The 23,179-nt window shown below is 52.7% G+C and overlaps 1 protein-coding gene across 2 annotated transcripts in view; it reads left to right on the top strand.

The window, feature by feature from the left end:
- Positions 1–21,072, top strand: part of PACS1 (phosphofurin acidic cluster sorting protein 1) — a 158,887-nt gene extending 137,815 nt beyond the window's left edge. Inside the window, exons 11-24 of one of the 2 annotated variants that reach the window (XM_032153508.2) lie at positions 3,733–3,813; positions 6,780–6,895; positions 7,037–7,172; positions 8,404–8,508; positions 9,188–9,294; positions 10,017–10,171; positions 10,364–10,474; positions 11,572–11,674; positions 12,158–12,200; positions 15,075–15,117; positions 15,413–15,548; positions 17,751–17,977; positions 19,235–19,354; positions 19,488–21,072. In XM_032153508.2, the coding sequence (XP_032009399.1) occupies positions 3,733–3,813; positions 6,780–6,895; positions 7,037–7,172; positions 8,404–8,508; positions 9,188–9,294; positions 10,017–10,171; positions 10,364–10,474; positions 11,572–11,674; positions 12,158–12,200; positions 15,075–15,117; positions 15,413–15,548; positions 17,751–17,977; positions 19,235–19,354; positions 19,488–19,603 (1,599 nt within the window). In that variant the 3' untranslated portion in view covers positions 19,604–21,072. The remainder of the gene's footprint in view (positions 1–3,732; positions 3,814–6,779; positions 6,896–7,036; positions 7,173–8,403; positions 8,509–9,187; positions 9,295–10,016; positions 10,172–10,363; positions 10,475–11,571; positions 11,675–12,157; positions 12,201–15,074; positions 15,118–15,412; positions 15,549–17,750; positions 17,978–19,234; positions 19,355–19,487) is intronic. The other variant, XM_032153510.2, reaches the window with a different exon arrangement.
- The last annotated feature ends 2,107 nt before the right edge of the window (positions 21,073–23,179 follow it).

Consider the following 23,179-nt stretch of genomic DNA (forward strand, 5'->3'; position numbering starts at 1 on the left):
GATGTTCAATAAATGTTAGTTACCTGACTTATAAAACTTACAGAAAAAATTACCTAGACACTCTGAGCCTCGATGCCTCATCTGTAGGGTTGTGGTGTCGGTATAGGAGCCCATTTGGCTCAAAAGCCAATTGAGGGCGGACACGGTGGCTCACATCTGTAATCCCAGCACTTTGGGAGGCCGAGGTGGGTGGATCACTTGAGGTCAGGAGTTCGAGACCAGCCTGGCCAACATGGCAAAACCCTGTTTCTACAAAAAATACAAAATTAGCCAGGCGTGGTGGTGCACACCTGTAATCCCAGCTACTCGCGAGGCTAAGGCAGAGAATTGCTTGAACCTGGGAAGCAGAGCTTGCATTGAGCCAAGATTCCGCCGCTGCACTCCAGCCTGGGTAACAGAGCAAGACTCCATCTCAAAAAAAAAAAAAAAAAGCCAGTTGAGTGTCAGCCTTTATAATATGATGGCCTAAGGGCCCCTGTCAGAGCAAAAACACATTTGGCAAGCCCTACACAGGGTAGGGCTTCTGAGTTTGAGTCTTGACTCCACCACTCCACTGACTGTGATCTTGGGCATGTTACCACGCCTTTGCTTCCTCATCTACGAGGTACATGTTAAAGCTCATGCCTCCCAAGGTAGTGAGGAGATGAAACAGGATCATGCACATCAGACTGCCGCGTGGGGTGTGCCTGACTGACTGACTGCACACGGAGCACTGCTCATTGCTCACCGACTACTATTGCTTTTATTATTATAATTCGTTAGTGCCATTTCAGTTGTGGACTCCTAAAATTGATAGAATCTAGATGTCTTTTTAGTGAGTCCTTCAAATTCCGGTTCCCTTGGCCACGTTTCAGACTCACTTTGCTGGTTCTGTGCTGATATTTCTATTTTGAAGAGCCCCATATGTCTGGATGTGGGTGTGAAACTTTGGAATCCTTTGGTATGAAAGGCGCTTTGGGAACAGCAGAACAAGGCTGTGCTCTTAAATGGAGAACTTCTTCTGAATGGATTAGGAAAAACCACGAGATTGTGCACATGTAGGCAGGCGTGCACACACCACCTCAACTTGTGTCCTCTCTTCCCTGGTTTCCTAGCACTGTTATTTGTTTATTTTTCTTGATGTTGCTTTTTGTTCCCCACATTTTAGAGGATTCAGTTTATCGCTAGAACCAGAAAGAATTTCTGCTGATACAAATTATTCCAGTTGTTGAATTTTCCCAAGGCTTGAGCACACAATGGCAACATAATTTGGTTCTCCAAGCTGATAACAATGAGCCCTGACAGTGCTTCAGTTACGGCAGCCACAGATGCAGACTTCCAGCCAGGACTGCCTGCTGCCAAGTCGCTATTTCCACAGCACTATAAATAATGGCATTAGAGCCTAGTCCTTCATGAAATGATAGCCTACACATTACCCACTCTTGCCCCCTTCTCTCTGACACGGGCCTACACTCTTACCCTTCAGCAGCTGACATTGTCCATGAGCACAGTGGTGCAGACTTCTGGGACCTCTAGTGATGCCTCGTCCACATCCCATGCCAAACACTTGGTCAGACACAGCTGGAGTCCTGCTGGTGTTCCAGCATCTTTTGGGGGAAAAAGCCCTTTAGTGTTTATAGAAGCAGGAAGAGAAATGTGGTGAAGTTGGGAATTTGTCCCCAGGAGGATTGTCTGGGACATCTGGAAGAGCCAGTAAATAGCTAGCAGGTGTCCTCTAAGCCCAATCCAAGTTAAAGATATCATCAGGAGATGGATATGCTAATTACCTTGATTTAATCATTTCACAGTGTATCCATACATCAAAACATGTTGTATACTGTAAATATATACAATTTTTATTTGTCAATTATAGCTTAATAAAGCTGGGGGGAGGAAGATCTTACTAAATGTTGCAGCTTTGACAAGGAAGCAATGCTGTAGCTGTCATATGGCTTAACAACAAGGCGTGCTACTTCAAAACCTCCCAGCAGACCTGTGTTATCACCCAGTTCATTCTCTTTAAAACACATTTAATTAATTTGTCATATTGAGATCAAAAATGGAGTGAAATTATCTTTAGTCTCAGGTCTAACCAGAGCTTTTCTGTGATTCTAGATTCTATTAACGTTGGCCGAGGCTGGGCGTGGTGGCTCACACCTGTAATCCCAGCACTTTGGGAGGCTGAGGCAGGCGGATCACTTGAGGTCAGGAGTTCAAGACCAGCCTGGTCAATCGACATAGTAAAACCTGTCTCTGCTAAAAATACAAAAATTATGCAGGCATGGTGGCAGACACTTGTAATCCCAGCTAATCAGGAAGCTGAGGCAGGAAAATCACTTGAACCCGGGAGGCAGAGGTTGCAGTGAGCCAAGATCACACCACTACACCCCAGCCTGGGCAATAGAGTGAGATTCAGTCTCAAAAAAACAACAGCAACAACAACATTGGCTGATCATATAGATAAGGTGAAAATGAGCTAGCTCTGCAATCTGGAAGCAACTTGTTCTGTGGCTGTGAGCCATTACACAAGCCAAACCGTCTGAAGATCTGGGGTCCCAGGGTCTGGCTCAGGCATGCTGAGTTAGTCCTGCAAATGGCCTGGAGCAGGGGTTCTCAACTGGGGATGATTTTGCCTCCCAGACATATGGCAATGATTGGAGACATTTTTGTTTGTCACAAATTAGGGAGTGGAGAGTTGCCACTACCAGCACCTAGTGAGTAGAGGCCAGGGATGCTGCCAGAGATCCCATAGTACACAGGACAGGCCCCCACAATAAAGAATGACCCAGCCCCAAATGTCAGTCGTGCCAAGGTGGAGGAACCCTGGTTTAGAGTGTGACATAGGGAGCCTGCTGTGGTGATCCTTGTTCCATAGTTTACCAGGTGACCCTGAACTTACTAGCCTGATGCTTCTCAGTATTATATGATTGACTCAGAGAAAGGACTTTGTGTCATTGGGAGGAAGTGGGATATCATTTATACTTTCTGCCTCCTGTGGTTCCCTACAAGAAACAAAAAGATTCACTAAAGCCAGTACCTTCCCTGCATCTAAGACCTACAACCCACAAGTCACTGCTGGTGACTTTGAGTTGCTGTCTGCACAGCAAGAAGCAATATTAACAAATACGAAAATCTGGTTGTGTGTCTATATTTGCAAAGGAAATTTTTAATATTTATGAGAAATGCTAATAAGAGTTGGGGTCAAATGGAGAATTAATTTACACCTAAATGACTTAACATTGGGTGTCTTTCTGCTTAGTATATCCTGTTAGAGGGTTTTCTGGATGTTGCCACCAGGCAAAAAGCATTTGGCTACCATGGATGTCTTTAGTCTCAAAATCAAAGACCTGAACCTAGCATACTCCTTTCTCTGGCAAGCAAAGGAGGCCTCCCCTCTATGTCCTTCCTGGGCAAGGGTATTCACTGGATCCAGGGTCAAAGACTTCATGGATGCAATAGCAAAGCCATCTAAATTTTGAGCTTCTCTTGCCTAGTGACATCTCGTGGAGTCAGAATTTCTGGGTTCTGAATCTCCGTGTTATTGACTTGATGACAAAGATAACTGATCCCTCCAAAACCTGGTTTTCACAGAAATGTACCCCCCCCCCCCACATCACATAAGATAAAAGCCCTGAAGATTTTATGAGGTTTGAGGTTAAATGAAAGTATTTTAAGCTTCATAGGGACCTAGTAAAACAAACTAAAGTGGTAGTTATTTGGATCAGTGATAACTAATTCTTATAATTTTTGCAGATGGAATTGGCTGCTCTAGAAAAAGTTAAATCTACTTGGATTAAAAACCAAGATGACAGCTTGACTGAAACAGACACTCTGGTATGTATGGGTCAGTTTCCTGTTTCAGCTGTTTCAAATAGTGTTTGTCCCTTTAGAAATAAAGGCAGAAGGACCTTCAGGACCACCGTAGAAATTTCACCTAAATCTACAGGCTTATGAATGTCCTGCACTCTCTTTCTCCTGAAATCCTTACCCGTGGAATGCAACCTACTAGCTGGTGTAGACACCAGGTTGCTCTCAAACTTAGTATACCAGAAATGTCCTCATTCTGCCCTTTAATAAGAGCTGACCAAATGCTAGTTGGGGAAACTTCTCACCATCTGTCACCAGCGTTCTCCCTGGAAAATCATCCCTTCCTCATTGGATGTTGCTCTTTCCGTGGCCAGGCAACCCACAACATTCAGTCTCTGACTGGTACTGGTCCATGTTCTAAGAGGTGCTGGAGCTGCCCAGGAGTGCAGGCCTAAGCCCCGGTGAAGTGGAATTGAGTTGGTTGGGATGCCCAGTTTTTTTACAGGTCAAATTGCAGAAACATTTACTGTGCACCTGCTTGTGCTGGGCACTGAAGATGCAAACGTGAGCGAGCCACAGTTTGCATCCCCTGTACCTCTCTGTGGAGGCCACAGAGAGGTACAGGGGATGCAAACTGGGGAAGCGACATCTGAGCTGGGCTTTGCAGGTTACATCAAAGTTCATCCCGTGGGACCAGAGGCAGGACCCTTGTGGGGAAGGAGCAGAGAACTTTACGGAATGCCATCTAGGGACGAGCCTCACGGTGGGACCTGCTGGGAGTTGACTAGAATCTGTGAAAGAATTATTTTAGCCTTATGTTTTCTATAGAAATAAGACTACATTAAAGATACTATATATTTAGGCTTGATTCAAGATTAATTTGAAACTCACTACCCTAACTTATATTTTCTAGTTCACCAGTAATCTGAATAATCCGGCTTCCACTGTGGCCCCACCGTAGTCCATGCTGCACGCACGTGGCAAGTACAGTGTAGCCTTTTCAAAATTAAATTCCAATTGTGTCACTTCCTGATTAAAACTCTTCAGTGACTGGCCAAATCTCAGCAATTTAATGTTGAGTGAGTAAAAGAAGCTGAATGCCAAAAAATGCACGCCATAGGATTCCAGTTCTGTGAAACTCACAAACAGGCAAAACTAATCCATGAGGGTGATGTGAGCATACGTGTTACCCAGGGGAGATGGAGGGGCATAGGGAGCCCTCAGGAGTGCTGGAACGTTCTGTCTTGATCTGGTTAATGGTCACCTGGGGGCATATTTGCATAAAAATTAAAGTTGACTATTCTAGATTTGTGCTTCTTACTTTATAGAAGTTATGCCCTCAGTAAACATTTTGAAAACATAAAGTCCAGGCAGAGGCAGGGAAGTAGGCAGGTATGCGGCCTGCATTGGTAGCAGAGTCCTCCCTGAGGGCTGGAGCATTAGGGAGGTAGTGGGCCCAGGGAGGAGGCATGGGAGATTAATTTAGAAAGGTGGCCCAGGCTGGGTCATGGCGGGCCTCAAAGGCCCCACTAAAGAATCAGACTTGGCCAGGTGTGGTGGCTCACACCTGTAATCCCAGTACTTTTGGGAGGCTGAGGCAGGCATATTGTTTGAGCCTAGGATTCAAGACCAGCCTGGGCAACATGGAAAAACCCCTGTCTCTACAAAAAAATAAATAAATAAATAAATAAATAAATAGTAATACAAAAAAATTAGCCAGGCATGCTGGCATGCACCTGTACTTGGAAGGCTGAGGTAAGATAACCACTTGAGCCCAGGAGTTCAAGGCTGCAGCGAGCTGAGACCATGCCACTGCACTCCAGGCTGTGCAAGAGAACAAGACCCTGTCTAAAAAAATTTAAAAGGATGTCAGGAATTAGGCTGGGGGCGGTGGCTCATGCCTGTAATCTCAGCACTTTGGGAGGCCGAGGCGGGCGGATCACGAGGTCAGGAGATCGAGACCATCCTGGCTAACACGTCTCTACTAAAAATACAAAAACTTAGCCAGGCGTGGTGGCGGGTGCCTGTAGTCCCAGCTACTCAGGAGGCTGAGGCAGGAGAATGGCGTGAACCTGGGAGGCAGAGCTTGCAATGAGCCGAGATCACGCCACTGCACTCCAGCCTGGGTGACAGAGCAAGACTCCGTCTCAAAAATAAATTAAATAAATAAATAAATAAATAAATAAATAAATAAATAAAATAAAAAAGGATGTCGGGAATTCGAGACCAGCCTGACCAACATGGAGAAACCCCGTCTCTACTAAAAAATAAATACAAAATTAGCCAGGTATGGTGGCACATGCTTGTAATCCCAGCTAGTCGGGAGGCTGAAGCAGGAGAATTGCTTGAACTTGGGAGGCAGAGGTTGCGGTGAGCCAAGGTTGCGCTAAGTTTGCGCCACTGCACTCCAACCTAGGCAACAAGAGCGAAAGTCATCTCAAAAAAAAAAAAAAAAAAGGTGATCTGAGGAAAGGCAAAGGCCTGGGCTCAGAAGGTGGGATAGAGAGGGTGGATGTGAGAGTGTGACCAGAGTGGGGACAGACAGCGGTGGCATGGGGATGAGGAAGGAAGGGAGAATCTCAACGGAGATGCAGGTGGCTTTGGCCAAGGTAAGGAATGGGGCTATGGCCCTCCCTGGTCTTCTAGACCAGATAAGGTCCGGTCAGGGCACCAGGGAGATGCATCTAGGGGTCCCCTCTTCACTCCTGGAGACAGCAGATCATCAGTCCACTCTTCGTGTGCCAGCAGGTCATTTGTAACTGGTTATTTACTGGATTGCAGCATATGGTGCCCATACGGGGTGTACTCGTCACCCGTGAACAGTGGCGATTTTCCTTCGGCTGAGGCAGGGGCTTTAGGACCACTTGCTTTTGGGAAAAGAGAATGAGTAACTCTCTCCTCAGGATGGTGATGGGGCCTGGTCAGTCCAAGGAGGCTCCTGGGTGGTCACTGAGTGGGAGGTCATCTTCACTGTTTCCTCTCCTCCATGGTAGGAAATCACTGACCAGGACATGTTTGGAGATGCCAGCACGAGTCTGGTTGTGCCGGAGAAAGTCAAAACTCCCATGAAGTCCAGCAAAACAGATCTCCAGGGCTCTGCCTCCCCCAGGTACTGCAGATGGAAAGGAAGCAGAGGGTACAGCCTGCAGCTGTGCTTAGCGTGGGCTTCGGAGCTGAGGGAAAGCGGGGCTGGCAGCAGCTTTGGGGTTGGAGGGGCTATTTCACCACCCTTTTTCCACCTCCCTGGCAGCAAAGTGGAGGGGGTGCACACACCCCGGCAGAAGAGGAGCACGCCCCTGAAGGAGCGGCAGCTCTCCAAGCCCCTAAGTGAGAGGACCAACAGTTCCGACAGCGAGCGCTCCCCAGATCTGGGCCACAGCACGCAGGTACTTCTGGGTGCCCCCAAAACACCAGGACCCTCTGAGATTCCCTGAACTTCAGGCTCTGTTTTGTTGGCTTCCTTGGACAGTTAGTTGGAGAGAAGAGGAATACTTGGAAATGCTCTGAACAAAAACTCTTGAAGAAAGACTAAATTAGAGAGGTCTCCTATATTCCTTGCTTACTGCCAGCGTGGAACTGGCTTCCACGCTGACCTCTGGGGCGCAGGCAGGGGAGCCAGAAACGCAGTGCGGTCCTGGCCTGTCATGGCTGTGAGTGTCGATTCCACACCACCAGTGTCTCTGCCTTCATCAGACATCAGTCTGGAGATTGTGCCGTGAATCCGCTGTTGCAGAGGACAGCAGCCTCTGGACCTCATGGGACACCCTGACCTGAGCTCCCGACCTGAGTATTGCTATGGTTGGTCATCGTGCTTTCAAGCCGGGAAGCCAACAGTATTAAACTGTTTCAATGGAAGGACCTGAGAGTGGGCTGGAGAAGAAGTCAGAAGAACTGGTCCTCGGGAATTGTGTTCTCCTTTTGAAGGCCTGTGGTGTCAGAGATCTGGGACAGGGATTTTCCCAGCACACCTTACACAGTTCCAGTTCTGCTAGGGTTAAACAGCCAGCCTGTTCATTCCCCTGATAACTTATCAAGTGCATTGTCAGTGTGGCCTCCTGAGCTCCATGCTATTACATGGCTGAAAATGAACTTGAGACTAGAATAGCCCAGTGCCTGGGGTGAGGTATTGTCCTTCTTGTTAATCACTGCTCCTGAAATACCTTTTGTTCCCTCAGACAGCAGGTCCCCACACAGCACTCGCTGCCACTCTCATTATTTCTCTCCCTACTGCCCTCGTTTCTGTTTCTCTGAGCACCTGGTGGCTGCCCTCTGCCTCTCCCTTCCTGGTTCTTATACTGCTGCTCCTCCTGCCACCCACACCGTTTCCCATCCGCGAGGCTTGCTGCACCTCCATCCTCTCCACCTGCCCTGGCAGGACAACCGCTGTGGCTTTGTTCCTCATCTCCACGTGTCCTCTAGGGACTCGCTTTGCTGCTGCTTTCTCCTCCTTTCCATCTTGGTCTGGCCAGTGGGAGACTGAGTCTCCCTCCCAAAGTCCTCATATCTGTTCTCTCTAACACCCCTGCTCCAGAGACTCCCCATGCACCAATCCAGCAGCCCTGTCCTCAGGCTCCCTGGGGCCTCCCTAACAAGAGACACTTTCTTTTGTTCCTGCAGATTCCAAGAAAGGTGGTGTATGACCAGCTGAATCAGATCCTGGTGTCAGATGCAGCCCTCCCAGAAAATGTCATCCTGGTGAACACCACTGACTGGCAGGGCCAGGTAAGTGCTGAAACTGCGAGGCCATGTGGGGTCCTGGAGGGCAGGCGATGCCCGGTTGCATTGTCAGTGTGGCCTCCATGCTATTGGGTGGGGAGGTGGGAAACTCACCCCTCCATCCGCCCCTGCCTGCTCTGAACTGAGCCCAGAACTCTGAGTTCTAGTCCAACTTCTGTCATTGTCCAACTTGCAGGATCTTAAATCACTAAGTTTGCTGCACCTCAGCTTCCTCATATGTTAAAAAACAAACAAAAAGCAACAGTAATTCCTCCAGGGCACCACATGCATCAGGCAGCATAGCGGAACGGAGGCCCTTGGAGAAGCACCTGGCTATAACCTCCGGGGCTGCCCTGTGAAGGCAGGTCAGCAGGGCAGAGCATCCCTGCATGCTCCCTCACCGCTGTCCACCTGGCCTAGACACTGGTGCCGGGGACACCTGGAGTGTCCTAGCATGTGAAACCCCCTAAGGCTTCCCATCTCTCACACTCTGCGTGTCTCGTGGGTCGGCCCCACCCTCTCCTTACTGGCAGTCCGGAGACCTGGCTGCCTTTGCCCAGCTTCGGTCTGAACTGCAGAGGACAGGGGCCCTGCAGCTCGGTCTGGGTCTCGCTTGCCTCTTGGCCCTAGTGAAGGAGTGGTGTGTTCTCACCTGTGTCCCTGCTCTCCTCCCTCCCCATCCCAGTATGTGGCTGAGCTGCTCCAGGACCAGCGGAAGCCTGTGGTGTGCACCTGCTCCACTGTGGAGGTCCAGGCCGTGCTGTCCGCCCTGCTCACCCGGATCCAGCGCTAGTAAGGGCTCTGGCCTCCCTTCTCCTGCCCTTAGAGATTCCCTCTGACCTCATCTTCCTACCCTGAATTCTAAGCAATGATAGACCCTCCCAGCCTCATCAGACCAAGAATCTGCAGAGGGGCGTATATGTTTAGGGGGGTGGCGGCAGCAGGCTGTAGGGCTCAAGGCCCCTGCAGACCCCAGAGGATCGGGGGTGGAAATATCAATTCCTGTGCTCCCTGCCTCCCTGCCTGGACTCCCACCATGCCTTGACTTGCTTCATCCTCTTAAACCCATGATGAAGGAGAGGACACACAGGTTTTAAAAAGATCTTTTATTCCTTCCATCTGCAACATGCTGCTAGACACTCAAGAGTCAGTGCTTTCCCCACCCTCAGGGCCTTCTTAAAAGGCCCAAGTCCCTTGCCCTTGTGAAAGAGAACTATGGATTCCAGGCCTGGGGGCACGCACCCTGCGGGCATCCCAGGCACACTGCTGAGTCCTACATTAGCCTCAGCTATTCTGTCTGCTTCATGGGCAATGCCCTCTGACCCTGGATTTTTCTCTTGATTGTGAAAGCACTGTGGCTTATTCCCTGTATGATCCTCTCTGTTTTATTTTGTGGATTGGTTTGCTTTTCCCCTGTGGGTTGTTGAGATCACAGAAAGTCAGCTCTGGGCCTCCCCCTGGGCAGGATCCTGGCACCCCCTGAGCACTGCTATGACGCTCCCCTTCCTCCCCAGCTGCAACTGCAACTCTTCCATGCCGAGGCCCGTGAAGGTGGCTGCTGTGGGAGGCCAGAGCTACCTGAGCTCCATCCTCAGGTTCTTTGTCAAGTCCCTGGCCAACAAGACCTCCGACTGGCTTGGCTATATGCGCTTCCTCATCATCCCCCTCGGTAAAGACGGGAGGCACCAGGAGGGCGTTGGGCATGATGGTTCCGTAGACAGATGCCTCATCTGGAACAGGACGGTGGCATTGGGGCCTAGGAAGGGACAGTCAAGGAGACCAAGGCCGTGGCCAGGGACAGCTGCTCCCACACTGTCTCATCTCCTGATGAATTCACCACCTCTGGTTTTCCATCTACCAGGTTCTCACCCTGTGGCCAAATACTTGGGGTCAGTCGACAGTAAATACAGTAGTTCCTTCCTGGATTCTGGTTGGAGAGATCTGTTCAGTCGCTCGGAGCCACCAGTGTCAGGTAATGGCCCCGTGTAAGGAGCTTACTCCCACCCCCGGGATCCACAGGTGCCAGCCTGGCTGCAGAAGGAGGCTGAGGTCATGCTGCTTTCCTCCCTGCAGCTCTCACCTTCCCAGTCACTCTGCCCATTCATTTTTCCATTAGTGTTTATTAAGCGGAGGCTCACTGTGCACAGCCCCTCCACTCTGCCAGTTTTCAGCCTCTGCTATTTGCTCTGCTCCTGTTCATCTGGAAGGAACGAGGGCCATGCTGGCATAGTGGCCAGGGCATCTCTAGTTGTAGAGATGAAATACAAGGAGCAGAGAATAGCAGTCGAGTGACAAAGCAGTCACTTGATAAATGAATAACACCACACCAACCAGGTGCTTTCTTGAATATCAAATAAAGGTGTCAGGGGTCAAGGGTACGGTGGCTCACACCTGTAATCCCAGCACTTTAGGAGGCCAAGGTGGGTGGATCACTTGAGCCCAGGAGTTCAAGACCAGCCTGGGCAACATAGCAAGACCCTGTGTCTACAAAAATACAAAAATTAGCTGGGCATGGTGGTGTGTGCCTGTAGTCCCAGCTACTTGGGAGGCTGAGGTGGGAGAATTGCTTGAGACCAGAAGGTTGAGGCTGCAGTGTGATCATGCCACTGCACTCCAGCCGGGGCAGCGGAGTGAAACTCTGTCTCAAAAATAAAATAAAAATAAAAAAATAAAGGTGGCAGGGATCAGAATGAGGTTGAGCTCTTCCAGGCTCAGAGGTAGTGAGGGCCTGGCGCAGCTGAGAAGGAGGTGATGGCAAAGGTCCGTGGGGTGAGGCTCCTCCAGGCCACCAGACGGGTATGTGCAAGGACAGGCAGGAGCAAGTGGACATGAGAAGAAGGGTGTGAGTGGCCCAAGAAAGAGCAGGGCTTCGAGGAACTGCAAAGATTGGAAGGGAGAGGACCATCCTTGGGCTCATGATTCCTTCAAACCAGAAGGACCGTAGAGCCCCATCCTTCACTCAACTCCTAGAGTCTGACGGGTTTCAGGAAGGGAGCCCTCTCCGAGAGGGTCTGCAGGTTTGCCAGCTGAAGTCAGTAGGCAGTTAGTGATGTCTTGGCTTTTCTGCAGAGCAACTGGACGTGGCAGGGCGGGTGATGCAGTACGTCAACGGGGCAGCCATGACACACCAGCTTCCTGTGGCCGAAGCCATGCTGACTTGCCGCCATAAGTTGTAAGTTTGACTTTGAGGGGTTTCTTAAAAATAGGTTGGGTGGGTTAGAGGAATCTTAAGTCTTCCTTGCTTTTTCACATTTTCCTTCTCAACATGCTATATTCCTTCATAGGAACCCAAAAGGATATGAGTGGTTTTTACCACCACCTCCCCAGCACTCCTTCCTTGCCCAGGGCCTCCCACCCATAGGAGCCTGAGTTCATCAGTTTCCTTTCCTGCCCTTCAGTATAAAGCAGCCCATCCTCGTAGCTGGAACTCAGACGTGGGAAGCAGGGAGCATAGCTTACATGATCAGGTTATTTGCCCTCATTTTGTGAGCTCCACATGCACAGCAAGTCCCAGACCTTCCCCATGCTGCCCCAGGATGTGATGAGCAGAGGCAGCCCAGCATCCTGGACTCTGCTGCAGCCACAGTGAAATAGGAAAGGTCCATTCCCCAGCACTCTCCTACTAACTATGAAGCTCTCCTGTGTCTCCCAACAGCCCTGATGAAGACTCCTATCAGAAGTTTATTCCCTTCATTGGCGTGAGTACTGACTCCCTCTGCTTCGCACCTGACCTGTTCTCCTGGTCTTCCTGTTCCCCCTTACACAGGAAAACAAAAGATTCATCTAGAACAGTGGTTCTCCAAACACTGGAGATTTTGCCTCCAGGGACTACCTGGCAGTGTCTGGAGACGTGTTTGGTTGTTATACTGGGGGTACCCAGTGGGTGGAGGCCAGGGATGCCGCTGGTCATCCTCCAGTGCACGGGAGGTCCCGCAGCAGAGAATGGCTTGGCCCCAAGTGTCAGTAGTGCAGAGGTGGAGAAACTCTGGGCCGAGACGTGGATTGGGCTGTCCCTTTTAGTGTCCGCCTTTTCCAAATCATGAACTGTTCCTGGGTCCCTCACTGGTGTCTCCTGTTTATTACACCAGGCCCTGACCTCGCTGCCTTCGCCCAGGGAGTGATGTCCAGACGTGGCTCACGGGAAAGGGAGCTGCTTTGGCAGTAGTGGAAGGCAGCATTCAGAAAAGTCTGAAAACAGATACTTCTGTCTTCATGGTTGGATAGGCCACTGAGAGGAAGGCTTTCTTCTTTCCTTTTCTATTTAGCCAAGGAGAAATCTCTATACTAGTAAACTTTGAAAGTCAAGGAAGAACCCCGTGGATGTCTCATGGCAGGTGCACTGCCGGCTATCTGTTCATCAGCAGCTGGGCCACAGGCTCAGCCTGACCTAGGGAGTGGTCTGGGGGAGCTGTGCAGCCCTGCCAGAGGCCGGAGCATGGCACCGGAGCAGGACTGAAAACTCTGATTTCCACTTACAAGAGCTTTGCATTTCCCTTCCAAACCAGCTTCTTTTTTTATTTTTTATTTTTTTATGAGATGGAGTCTGACTCTGTTGTCCATGCTGGAGTGCAATGGCACAATCTCAGCTCACTGCAACCTCTGCCTCCTGGGTTCAAGTGATCCTCCTGCCTCAGCCTCCTGAGTAGCTGGGACCATAGGTACATGCCACCACGCCTGGCAAATTTTTTTTTTTTTTTTTTTGAGACAGAGTCACTCTCTTGCCAGGTTGGAATGCAGTGGCATGATCTCAACTCACTGCAACCTCTGCCTCCCAGGTTCAAGTGATTCTTCTGCCTCAGCCTCCCGAGTAGCTGGGATTACAGGCGCATGCCACCACACCCAGCTAATTTTTGTATTTCTAGTAGAGATGGGGTTTCACCATGTTGGCCAGGATGGTCTCGATCTCTTGACCTCGTGATCCGGCTTCCTTGGCCTCCCAAAGTGCTGGGATTACAGGTGTGAGCCACCGTGCACAGCACACCCAGGTACTTTTTGTATTTTTTTGCTGAGATGGCATTTCGCCATGGTGCCCAGGCTGGTCTCAAACTCTTGGACTCAAGAGATCCACCTGCCTCGGCCTCCCAAAGTGCTGGGATTACAGGCCTGAGCCACTGTGCCTGGCCAGCTTGTATCTTTTTTTGTAATTTCCCTGAGGCTCCCTCATAGCTTGTAGACAGGGAGGGGCTCATGTAGATGAGGGGGCCTAGCTCCCTGCTCTCCCTGGTCTCTGCACATCCAAGATGTGGATGTCTTGAGTGACCTCAGGAGACATCTGAGCTGGGGAAATCCAGCAGCCCCTTCTCATGCCTTGCAGAGCCTCCTGTCCTGCAGTCTAGCCAGTCCCCGGTTAGCCCCTGGGCTGCTCCCATAGCCACATTACAGGCCCCAAGACCATGGCCCATAGCCATGGCTGGTGGTTTGACACATCTTCGTGGAGCTGTGAGTTGCTGCTCACTCAGGCCTCGCAACTGAGAGAGAGAGAGAGATAACAAATTTAAAACAAATTAAAAACCAAAAGAGCTAGCAACCTCATCAAATGCCAGGCGAACAAGGGGAGAAGGGGAGTTGTATCCAGGAAGCCCCAGAGTGGCAATTTGTTCCTCTCCGGGAATCAAAAGAAGGGAGCATAGAGAATCGGGACAGACTTCAGCGAACACAGCTTTGCTGTAGCGGCAGCCGCCAGGCAACCACCTGCAGGCCTGTGTGGTAGACTTCGCCCCACCAGGGTCCAGCCCTCTGGACTCCCAGCCCAGCTGCCTCTTTGCCTGGGACTGGGCCCAGGTGATAGGGCCCAGGACTTTACCTGTCACTTCAGACCACAGCCTGGATGCTCACCTAGTCTGTGGCTGTGTTCTTTTCTAGCCACTGGAGGGCCCAGGCTGTCCTTTCCAGAATTCTCTATGGAGAATTGAAAATTCATAAGGAATCCCCCCACCCCCATTCAGTACACCTCCAGATTCCAGGAAGACCAGAGAGGAGAGGGCTGGTGTCCACACCTTAGCACGTCCACTTGGCCTTTAGACTCTCCCACCTGGCAGAGACAGAGCCATCTTCCTAGGCCCTCTGCCCATAGGACCTTAGAGAAACGGCATCAGGACATCACAGTGGTTCCTGCCTTCAGCCCTTTATCCCCAGAGAAGAGCTGCAAAGTCTCGCATGCCCCACCTCATTGTTGCAACTGGGTTTTGTTTTGTTTTTTTTTTGTTTCTACAGCTGGGCTGCTCCAGATTTGCAAAGATTCTTTTATTTACTTACTTATTTATTTATTTAATGTATTTATTTATTTTGAGATAGAGTCTTGCTCTGTCGCCCAGGCTGGAGTGCAGTGGCGCGATCTCAGCTCACTGCAACCTCCGCCTCCCGGGTTCAAGCGATTCTCCTGCCTCAGCCTCCCAAAGTGCTGGGATTACAGGCGTGAGCCACCACACCCGGCCCAGATTTGCAAAGTTTTTAAAGCCGACAATAAAATAATGTGTAGTGATGGCTCTTGTGCCACCCGTCTGTTTCTGGTTGGATCAGAACATGCCTGCTTTAACAGGAGGATCTAATGAGTGCCTCTTCTCTCCTTGCAGGTGGTGAAGGTGGGTCTGGTTGAAGACTCTCCCTCCACAGCAGGTGAGCCTGGGGCTCCCTTGTTCTGTGGAGTAAGGCTGGTGCCCTCCCTGTCTTCCCTCTAGTCCAGCAGGCCAAAAGTTAAGCTCTGGATGCCCTGAGGGAAGTCAGAGCTTGAGCAGGAAGCCTGTGGGCGCCTTCACTCCCCTGCTGCAGTGGTGGCTGGGGGAGGTGGGAGGAGCCTGGGGCCAAAGGAGAAAAGCAGGCCACGGGATGGGAGGAACCCCAGCTCCTTGCCACTACCAAGTCAGGGATAGCTTCCTCTGGCCAACTGTGTTTGTCGTTTGTCCCCTGACAGGCGATGGGGACGATTCTCCTGTGGTCAGCCTTACTGTGCCCTCCACGTCACCACCCTCCAGCTCGGGCCTGAGCCGAGACGCCACAGCCACCCCTCCCTCCTCCCCATCCATGAGCAGCGCCCTGGCCATCATGGGGTAAGGCTCCTGCCCATACCTGTCCTGCCATGCCCTCCATCAGGCCCACCCGGCTGATTACAGTGACAGGCACATGGGCTTAGAAGGTAGCCACAGGAAGCCGGGCATGGTAGTGCACACCTGTGGTCCTAGCTACTCAGGCTGAGGCAAGAGGATTGCTTGAGCCCAGGAGTTTGAGGCTGCAGTGAGCCATGGCTGCGCCACTGCACTGTAGCCTGTGTGACAGCAAGACCCTGTCTCTCAAAAAAAAAAACCCAAAACACTAAAGTTAGAATTCAGAGACATATCACTAGCCGGCCTGGTCACTGGTCATGGGAGGACACTTTCTGCCCTGTTTCACAGTATTGGGTTGAATGAGACAATGTTGGCAGAGAGGCCTGTAAAGTGCTGTGCAAGTGTCTTGTTATGGGACCTCCCAGGTGTTGTTATGGGACCTCCCAGCATGGCACTTGGGGAATAAAACACGTGGGTTTGAGTGGTTCTGTCTTGTCTCTCCACTGCCTTAGCTTAGACAAGTTACTGAACTTCAATTTCATCTAATGAAGAGAGGTGAAGTGGCCACCTCACAGGACTGTGGAGCAGGTTACATAAGAACATGGAAACTAGGCCTCATCCTGTAGTTCCAGCCATTCCGGAGGCCAAGGCTGGAGGATCGCTTGAGCCCAGGAGTTCAAAGCTAGGCCTGGGCCACGTAGTGACGTGGATTGGGCTGTCCTTTCTAGTGTCCTCCTTTTTTCTTCTTTTTTAGGGACGTGGATTGTCTCCTTTGGTGACAGTCAGAGGGCCTCTCTAAAGGAAACAATCCACGTCTCTAAAAAAGAAGAGAAAAAGAACATGCGTGTCAGCGCCTGGCACAGTGAAGCGGCCCTGCTGAGGCGCTAGAGCTGGAGCCGGAGCGGGAACAAGCAGCGGAGCTTGGGTTCAGGGTGAATCTCTGAGACCACTGGAAGCGGTGATATAGCAGGAGGCCGTGTCTTTAGGATCTCAAGTGTCTACAGCTTAGATCAAGGGTCCAGGAGCAAGGGGCAGAGAGAGGGTGGAGGGGTGGGCTGAGGTGAGGAGAGCAGGCGTGGTCGGTGCTGGGAAGGAGCAGCCTGCCTTCCCTTCCCCCATTTCGCTGCCTTCCACCTTCACCTCTTCCCTTTCCTTGTAGCAACAGCGAGGATGGCATTGGCCGGTGGCTTCCCCCAAAGTGCCAGTAATGTGTTGGGTGGCACGAGGTCTGCCCCAGAGCTAGAATCCCAGTCCCTGGTCTCCCTCACCTCCTCGGTGCTCTCTGCTCCTCGGGGCACTTCCCTCCAGGGTCTTCTGGAGGGAACAGTAGAGGAAAGGAGGAAGTACCCACGTGGCCAAGTTCTGCCCTGGGGACCTCAGGTTCCTGGCCTCTTGGAGGCGTTTTCTCTCATCTCACCCCACAGTGGAAGGGTTCCTGTCCAGCATGGATGTGGGGAGCCTTGGCACCAACCCTTCCCTCCACCTCCTTTCCCTTCCAAGTTAATCTTGTTTTTTAATGGAACCTCCGAAATGAGGCAGAAAGAGAAAAGTCAGATGACTTTCCTAGCCTGTGTACCTATTGTGTCTGACACCTCCTTTCAAGACACATCAGCCCTTTTCCCGGGAGCTAAAATTATCGCTGAGCTAAGAGTGCCATGAAAAGGAGAAAGCTGCAGGTCGGGCGGCACCAGCCGCTGTCCTGAGGCTGCACTGGAGCCGCCCGCAGGGGCTTCTGCCAGGCTCAGGTCTTCTCTCCAGCTCGAGGCTCAGTTTGGCCCAGGCTTTGCCTGCTGGGTGTGTGTGTGTGTGTGTGTGTGTGTGTGTGTGTGTGTGTGTGTGTGTGTGTGTGTGTGTGTGTGTGTGTGTGTGTGTGTGTGTGTGTGTGTGTTACATGTGTGTGCATGCATGCACTTAGGTACACACACACACTTCCTTCATAAAGCTTCCTTCTCTGCTGCCCTTGTCATCCTGCGAAGCTTTTATTTGGTTTCCTTTTCGTGACTTGGGCCTTTATTCTCCCCGGCTTTGTTCTCAGATCAGCCTGATTCTCCTCTCCTACATGAACTGCTCTGTGTGACTGGAGGGAACAGAGCCACAGCCTTCCTCAGCCTGCCCTCCCAGGGGCTGGCGTGGCCCCTACCCCATCAGGCCTATGTAGTTGGGAGCTGAAGGCAGAGCTGACCTCTCCTTTTTGTTCCCTTTCCTCAGGAGCCCCAATAGCCCATATGGGGACGTGATTGGCCTCCAGGTGGACTACTGGCTGGGCCACCCCGGGGAGCGGAGGAGGGAAGGCGACAAGAGGGACGCCAGCTCGAAGAACACCCTCAAGAGTGTCTTCCGCTCGGTGCAGGTGTCCCGCCTGCCCCATAGTGGGGAGGCCCAGCTTTCTGGCACCATGGCCATGACTGTGGTCACCAAAGAAAAGAACAAGAAAGGTAAGTACCCCCACGGCCAGGGAAGACCAGGGGCCACCAGGCCTCCCATCTCCTCTCTCAGGGCCTGGGAATAAATCTGCTTTGGGGATATTTGGGATGAAGAAGCATCCCATGGTCTGGCGTGGGGTGCAGAGGGGGCAGTCCCACCTCCCCTCGAGGGACAAGGCCATTCCTCTGTCATGCAGGAAACCGAGGCTGCAGAGAGTCGCTTGGTCACTCTCTGCTGAGCTCCAGTACTTTAGGGGCTGAGGCAGCTGCTACTGTGTAATGAAGGGGGCCTTTCTGGCTACTGCTATCCGGGATGGACTGCAGACAGGGAGAGGCCTCTCTATACCACAGCTCTGGGTCCCTGTGACGCAGGAGTGGAGCACTTGCACCCAGCCCTGGAGGCCGCTCCAAAGAGGCCTCATGAGCAAAAGGACATGGTTGTGTTTTCAGGATTAAGGGGCATACAGTCCATTCTGGATAGAAAGGGTAGCTTAAGGAGCTGGAGGGGAGTTGGAGCTGGCCCGGCTCCTGTGCGTGGGAGTGAGGCAGGAACCCCCATGGCTGGGCCAGTGCTGCAGCAGTGCCTGCCACCGTTGGTGCCAGCTGGGGACTCGCAACTGGTAGTACACCTGCAGCGCTGGCATGACCCTGACCCTGCCTCCTTTGGGTGCTCCAAAGCAGCTGTGCCTATTTCTGTGTGTGACTCCCCTCTGCAGAGTTCCCCTGGGGGGTGAGGCAGGGGGCTGTGCCAGGCCCACAGCCAAAACCCACGGCCTGCAGCACGGAAACTTGCAAGGGGCGGCTGCCTGTTCAGCAGTGCCCTCCCTGTCCTTGCTTCCTTTCCGGAGTGGGAGTGGAACAGGGAGCACTCCCCGGCATCCCCAGGACAGCGTGAGGACAAACTCATGCTGCACTGGCCCCTGCATAGAGCATGCGCCTGATAGGGAGGCAGGTCCCTGCCCCACAGGCTGCCTAGAACGTTCCAGCTGGAAAGGACTTCGGAGACCATCTGGACCAAGGTCTTTGCTGAACAGGCGAAGATATTGAGCCCCAGGGGGAGGAGTGGGACCTTAGCCAAAGTCACCAGCCCAGTGCTGGGACCGGGTCAGGAACCTGAAGATCCTGACCCACAGCCCAGCGCCAGGGAGGAGGGGTTGGTTTGCAGATCACCTCCCCTCGCCACGGGAAGAAGGGGACAGTGGGCTGGGGAGGAGAGGGGTGGCGGCTTCCCCAGGGGCTGGGACACAGGTGGCCTTGCTTGCTTTCCAGTTCCCACCATCTTCCTGAGCAAGAAACCCCGAGAAAAGGAGGTGGATTCCAAGAGCCAGGTCATCGAAGGCATCAGCCGCCTCATCTGCTCAGCCAAGCAGCAGCAGACTATGCTGAGAGGTGCGAGGGCGGGCAGGGCTGGGAAGAGGGCAAGAAAGGGACTGGAGAGGGAGGCAGGCAATGGCCTTTCCCAAGGGGCCCTGGGGAGATGGCCTGAGCAGTCTGGTCACCCCTCCTCTCCTGTCACCCCCAGTGTCCATCGATGGGGTCGAGTGGAGTGACATCAAGTTCTTCCAGCTGGCAGCCCAGTGGCCCACCCATGTCAAGCACTTTCCAGTGGGACTCTTCAGTGGCAGCAAGGCCACCTGAGGCCCTGTCCCCCAGCCACTTTCTCTCCTGGCACTGCCACCAGCCTCACCGCCTGCGGGCAGGGGGAGGCCAGCAGGCCCGGGCCCAGCATCCCTTCCCTGGCACCAGGGTCTGCCTCTCACTCGCCCAGGTCCCGAAGGACACTGCCACAGGGACGCCTCCCCTCCCCTCCCCTCCCCTCCAGCCCACCCCTGCACAGCCCCTCCTGGTTCCCGCTTTTCCCCTTCTCCCTCCTGCTCCAGGCCTAAGGCGTGTTGGTTTTGCCTTCTGGTGCCCATAGTCCCCGGGACTGAGTCCTCCAGGCCTTCCTTCACCCGACTTCCAACCTCTTCCTTGTGGTATCAGTTTCCTTCCCGGAAATGAGAAAACTGGAATCCTGGTCCCCAACAGGAGAGCCTAGTCCTCCCCCGGCCCCTCCAGCCACCAGGGTGTCCTCTAAGATGCAGCTGCCAGATCCACTCACTCTGCTGCCTCCAGCAGGACCCAGGGCCACTTTCCACTCTTGTGGGGTTCTCCACCTGCCCCAGAGCTTCCCAAGGGAGGGTAAGGGGGCACCCTGAGCCCAGGGGACCCCTGCTCCACAGCTCACAGGGGCAGGAGGCAGCTCCCCCGCCTCCAGGACCCTGTTGCTATGGTGACGCAGTGTTTCTAGGACAGAGGGGCCTCCCAGTCTCCCCCCACCACCCGTGCACGACTTCCTCACCACCCCCAGGTTCCCTGCAGATGTCGTGTGTGTCCTGAGTGTTTCTTTGGTTCTTTGCATGCCAAGTCTCTTGGTTGTACCATGTGACACACCCTGTGCAATGGTCGCTGTCTTCGTGGCTTCCACCCTTGTTGATGATGCTCCTGCCTCTGCCTCCCAGCCCCTCACCCAGCACAGCTCTGCCTGGACTTGGAGAGATGGGAGGCAGACCCCCACCACCATACATGCTGTCTGTGGCCCCTCAGACATTCTGTTTCATCTCCCATTCATCTCCCTCCTCCTACTGTGTCAGTTTTTCTGCCTTTCCCTGCTCTGTTCTTCCCCCTCCTTAGGCACCGGCCTGGGCCTAGACCCATCCTCCCAGCCAGGTTTCCCTCCAGCAGGCTCCCTCCCTCCCTGTCACCTCCCTCTCACCAACCCGGGGTCTGAGCCCCTCAGTCCTGACCGTCCACGTTCTCAGGAGTGGTTGAGGACACAGGGCCCCAGCCCAGCCCTCCGCGCCCCCCAGCCCGGCCCTCCATGCCCCACAGCCCCTTTGGAGCTTTTCTCTTGTCCTCTCACTCCTCCCCAGAAGTTTTTGCACAGAACTTCATTTTGAAAGTGTTTTTCTCATTCTCCATACCTCCCCCAAGCTCTCCTCCAGCCCTTCCCAGGGCTCAGCCCTGCTGTCCTGAGTGTCTCCTGGGCCAGAGAGAGGAGATGGGGGTGGGAGGGACTGAGTTGATGTTGGGTTTTTCATTCAATAAACTGGTGATTTCTTACCGACTGCCTTGGGCTTCTGTGCCCCCTCACTGTGCCACAGGAGCTGCCCAACCCCTTTTCCACAGTTCAGCCCAACTCCAGTGAAAATCTACCAGGAATGCAGGTGGAAAGAAGCGTACTCCCATGTTCTCAATCATGGAAACAGGCATGAAGGTGTCTCACCTGGCATGAGGCAGGCAGAGGTCGGAAACAGGAAAGATGTCATTTCCACACCAAAAGCCCATTTTTCCCCAGGACCCACCATCCCCAAATCCACCTCCCAAGGCAGTGACGTGTTGAATGTGGCTTCCCCATCTTCTGATCAAAGGTCAGAACTTAGCTTCTCTCCCCTGCTCCACGTTGGTGAAGTCTGAGCCAGTGGGGTCTTTGCCTCTGCAGGTGGAGGGAATAGGGCTGAGGTACATCTGTGGAGTTCCTTTTCCTGCCTGCCCTTGACTTAGAGATGGAAAGCAGTGGTAGCCACTGTTCCCTGGGCACCCGGTTTTTCCACTGGCTTCCAAGACAGGCCTGCACACACAGCCTCCCCCATGAAGAAGTGCCCAGAGGTGGCCAGGCGCAGTGGCTCATGCCTGTAATCCCAGAACTTTGGGAGGCCAAGGCAGGCATTTTGCCCGAACTCAGCAGTTTGAGACCAGCCTGGGCAATGTGGCGAAACCCCGTCTCTACTAAAAAATATTAAAAATTGGCTGGGTGCAGTGGCTCACACCTGTAATCCCAGCACTTTGGGAGGCTGAGGTGGGTGGATCATGTGATCAAGACCATCCTGGCCATGGCTGGGTGCCGTGGCTCAAGCCTGTAATCCTAGTACTTTGGGAGGCCAAGGTGGGCGGATCACGAGGTCAGGAGTTTGAGACCATCCTGGCCAACATAGTGAAACCTGTCTCTACTAAAAATACAAAAAAATTGGCCGGGCGCGGTGGCTCAAGCCTGTAATCCCAGCACTTTGGGAGGCCGAGGCGGGCGGATCACAAGGTCAGGAGATCGAGACCATCCTGGCTAACACGGTGAAACCCCGTCTCTACTAAAAAAATACAAAAAATTAGCTGGGCGCGTTGGCAGGTGCCTGTAGTCCCAGCTACTTGGGAGGCTGAGGCAGGAGAATGGCGTGAACCCGGGAGGCAGAGCTTGCAGTGAGCCAAGATCGCGCCACTGCACTCCAGCCTGGGGGAGAGAGCAAGACTCCGTCTCAAAAAAAAATAAAATAAAATAAAATAAAAATACAAAAAAATTAGCAGGGCGTGGTGGCGGGCGCCTGTAGTCCCAGCTACTTGGGAGGCTGAGGCAGGAGAATGGCGTGAACCCGGGAGGCGGAGCTTGCAGTGAGCCGAGATGGTGCCACTGCACTCCAGCCTGGGGGACAGAGCCAGACTCTGTCTCAAAAAAAAAAAAGACCATCCTGGCCAACATGGTGAAACCCTGTCTCTACTAAAAATACAAAAATTAGCTTAGTGTGGTGGCACGTGCCTGTAATCCCAGCTACTCGGGAGGCTGAGGCAGGAGAATCACTTGAACTCAGGAGGTGGAGGTTGCAGTGAGCCGAGATCGCGCCACTGTACTCCAGCCTGGCGACACAGTGAGACTCCGTCTCAAAAAAAAAAAAAAAAAAAATTTGCCGGGCGTTGTGGTGTGTGCCTGTAATCTCAGCTATTCAGGAGGCTGAGGCACAAGAATCACCTGAACCCGGGAGGCGGAGGTTGCAGTGAGCTGAGATCATGCCACCGCACTCCAGCCTGGACAACAGAATGAGACTCTGTCTCAAAAGAAAAGAAGTGTCCAGAAGTAAAGGCTTGCAGGAGAGGCAGCGCGTGGCATCCTTGCCCTGCAGGTATAGCCCCAGAGGAGTGGATGGCCATCCAGAGCCTGCTGTCACTGGCCTCAGTCTTGAGTTCCCCGAGCCCTGTGCCCAGACGACCTCACATAGAGAGGCTCAGGGACCCAGCTGTGTGGCCCTGCACAAACTCTCTGAGCCTAGAAAATGAAAATCATACCTGCCTTCTAAATGAGGTGATAGCGGCGCTGGTGAGAGGAAAGGCCAGGAGAAGCAAATCATACCTGTGTGACCTGGACCAGGGCGTGAGTGTGGCTGCAGAGCAGGGTGAAGTGCCCACGAG

This window comes from Hylobates moloch, unplaced genomic scaffold, assembly GCF_009828535.3.
Source record: "Hylobates moloch isolate HMO894 unplaced genomic scaffold, HMol_V3 SCAFFOLD_5, whole genome shotgun sequence".
In the NCBI taxonomy this organism is placed as follows: Eukaryota; Metazoa; Chordata; class Mammalia; order Primates; family Hylobatidae; genus Hylobates; species Hylobates moloch.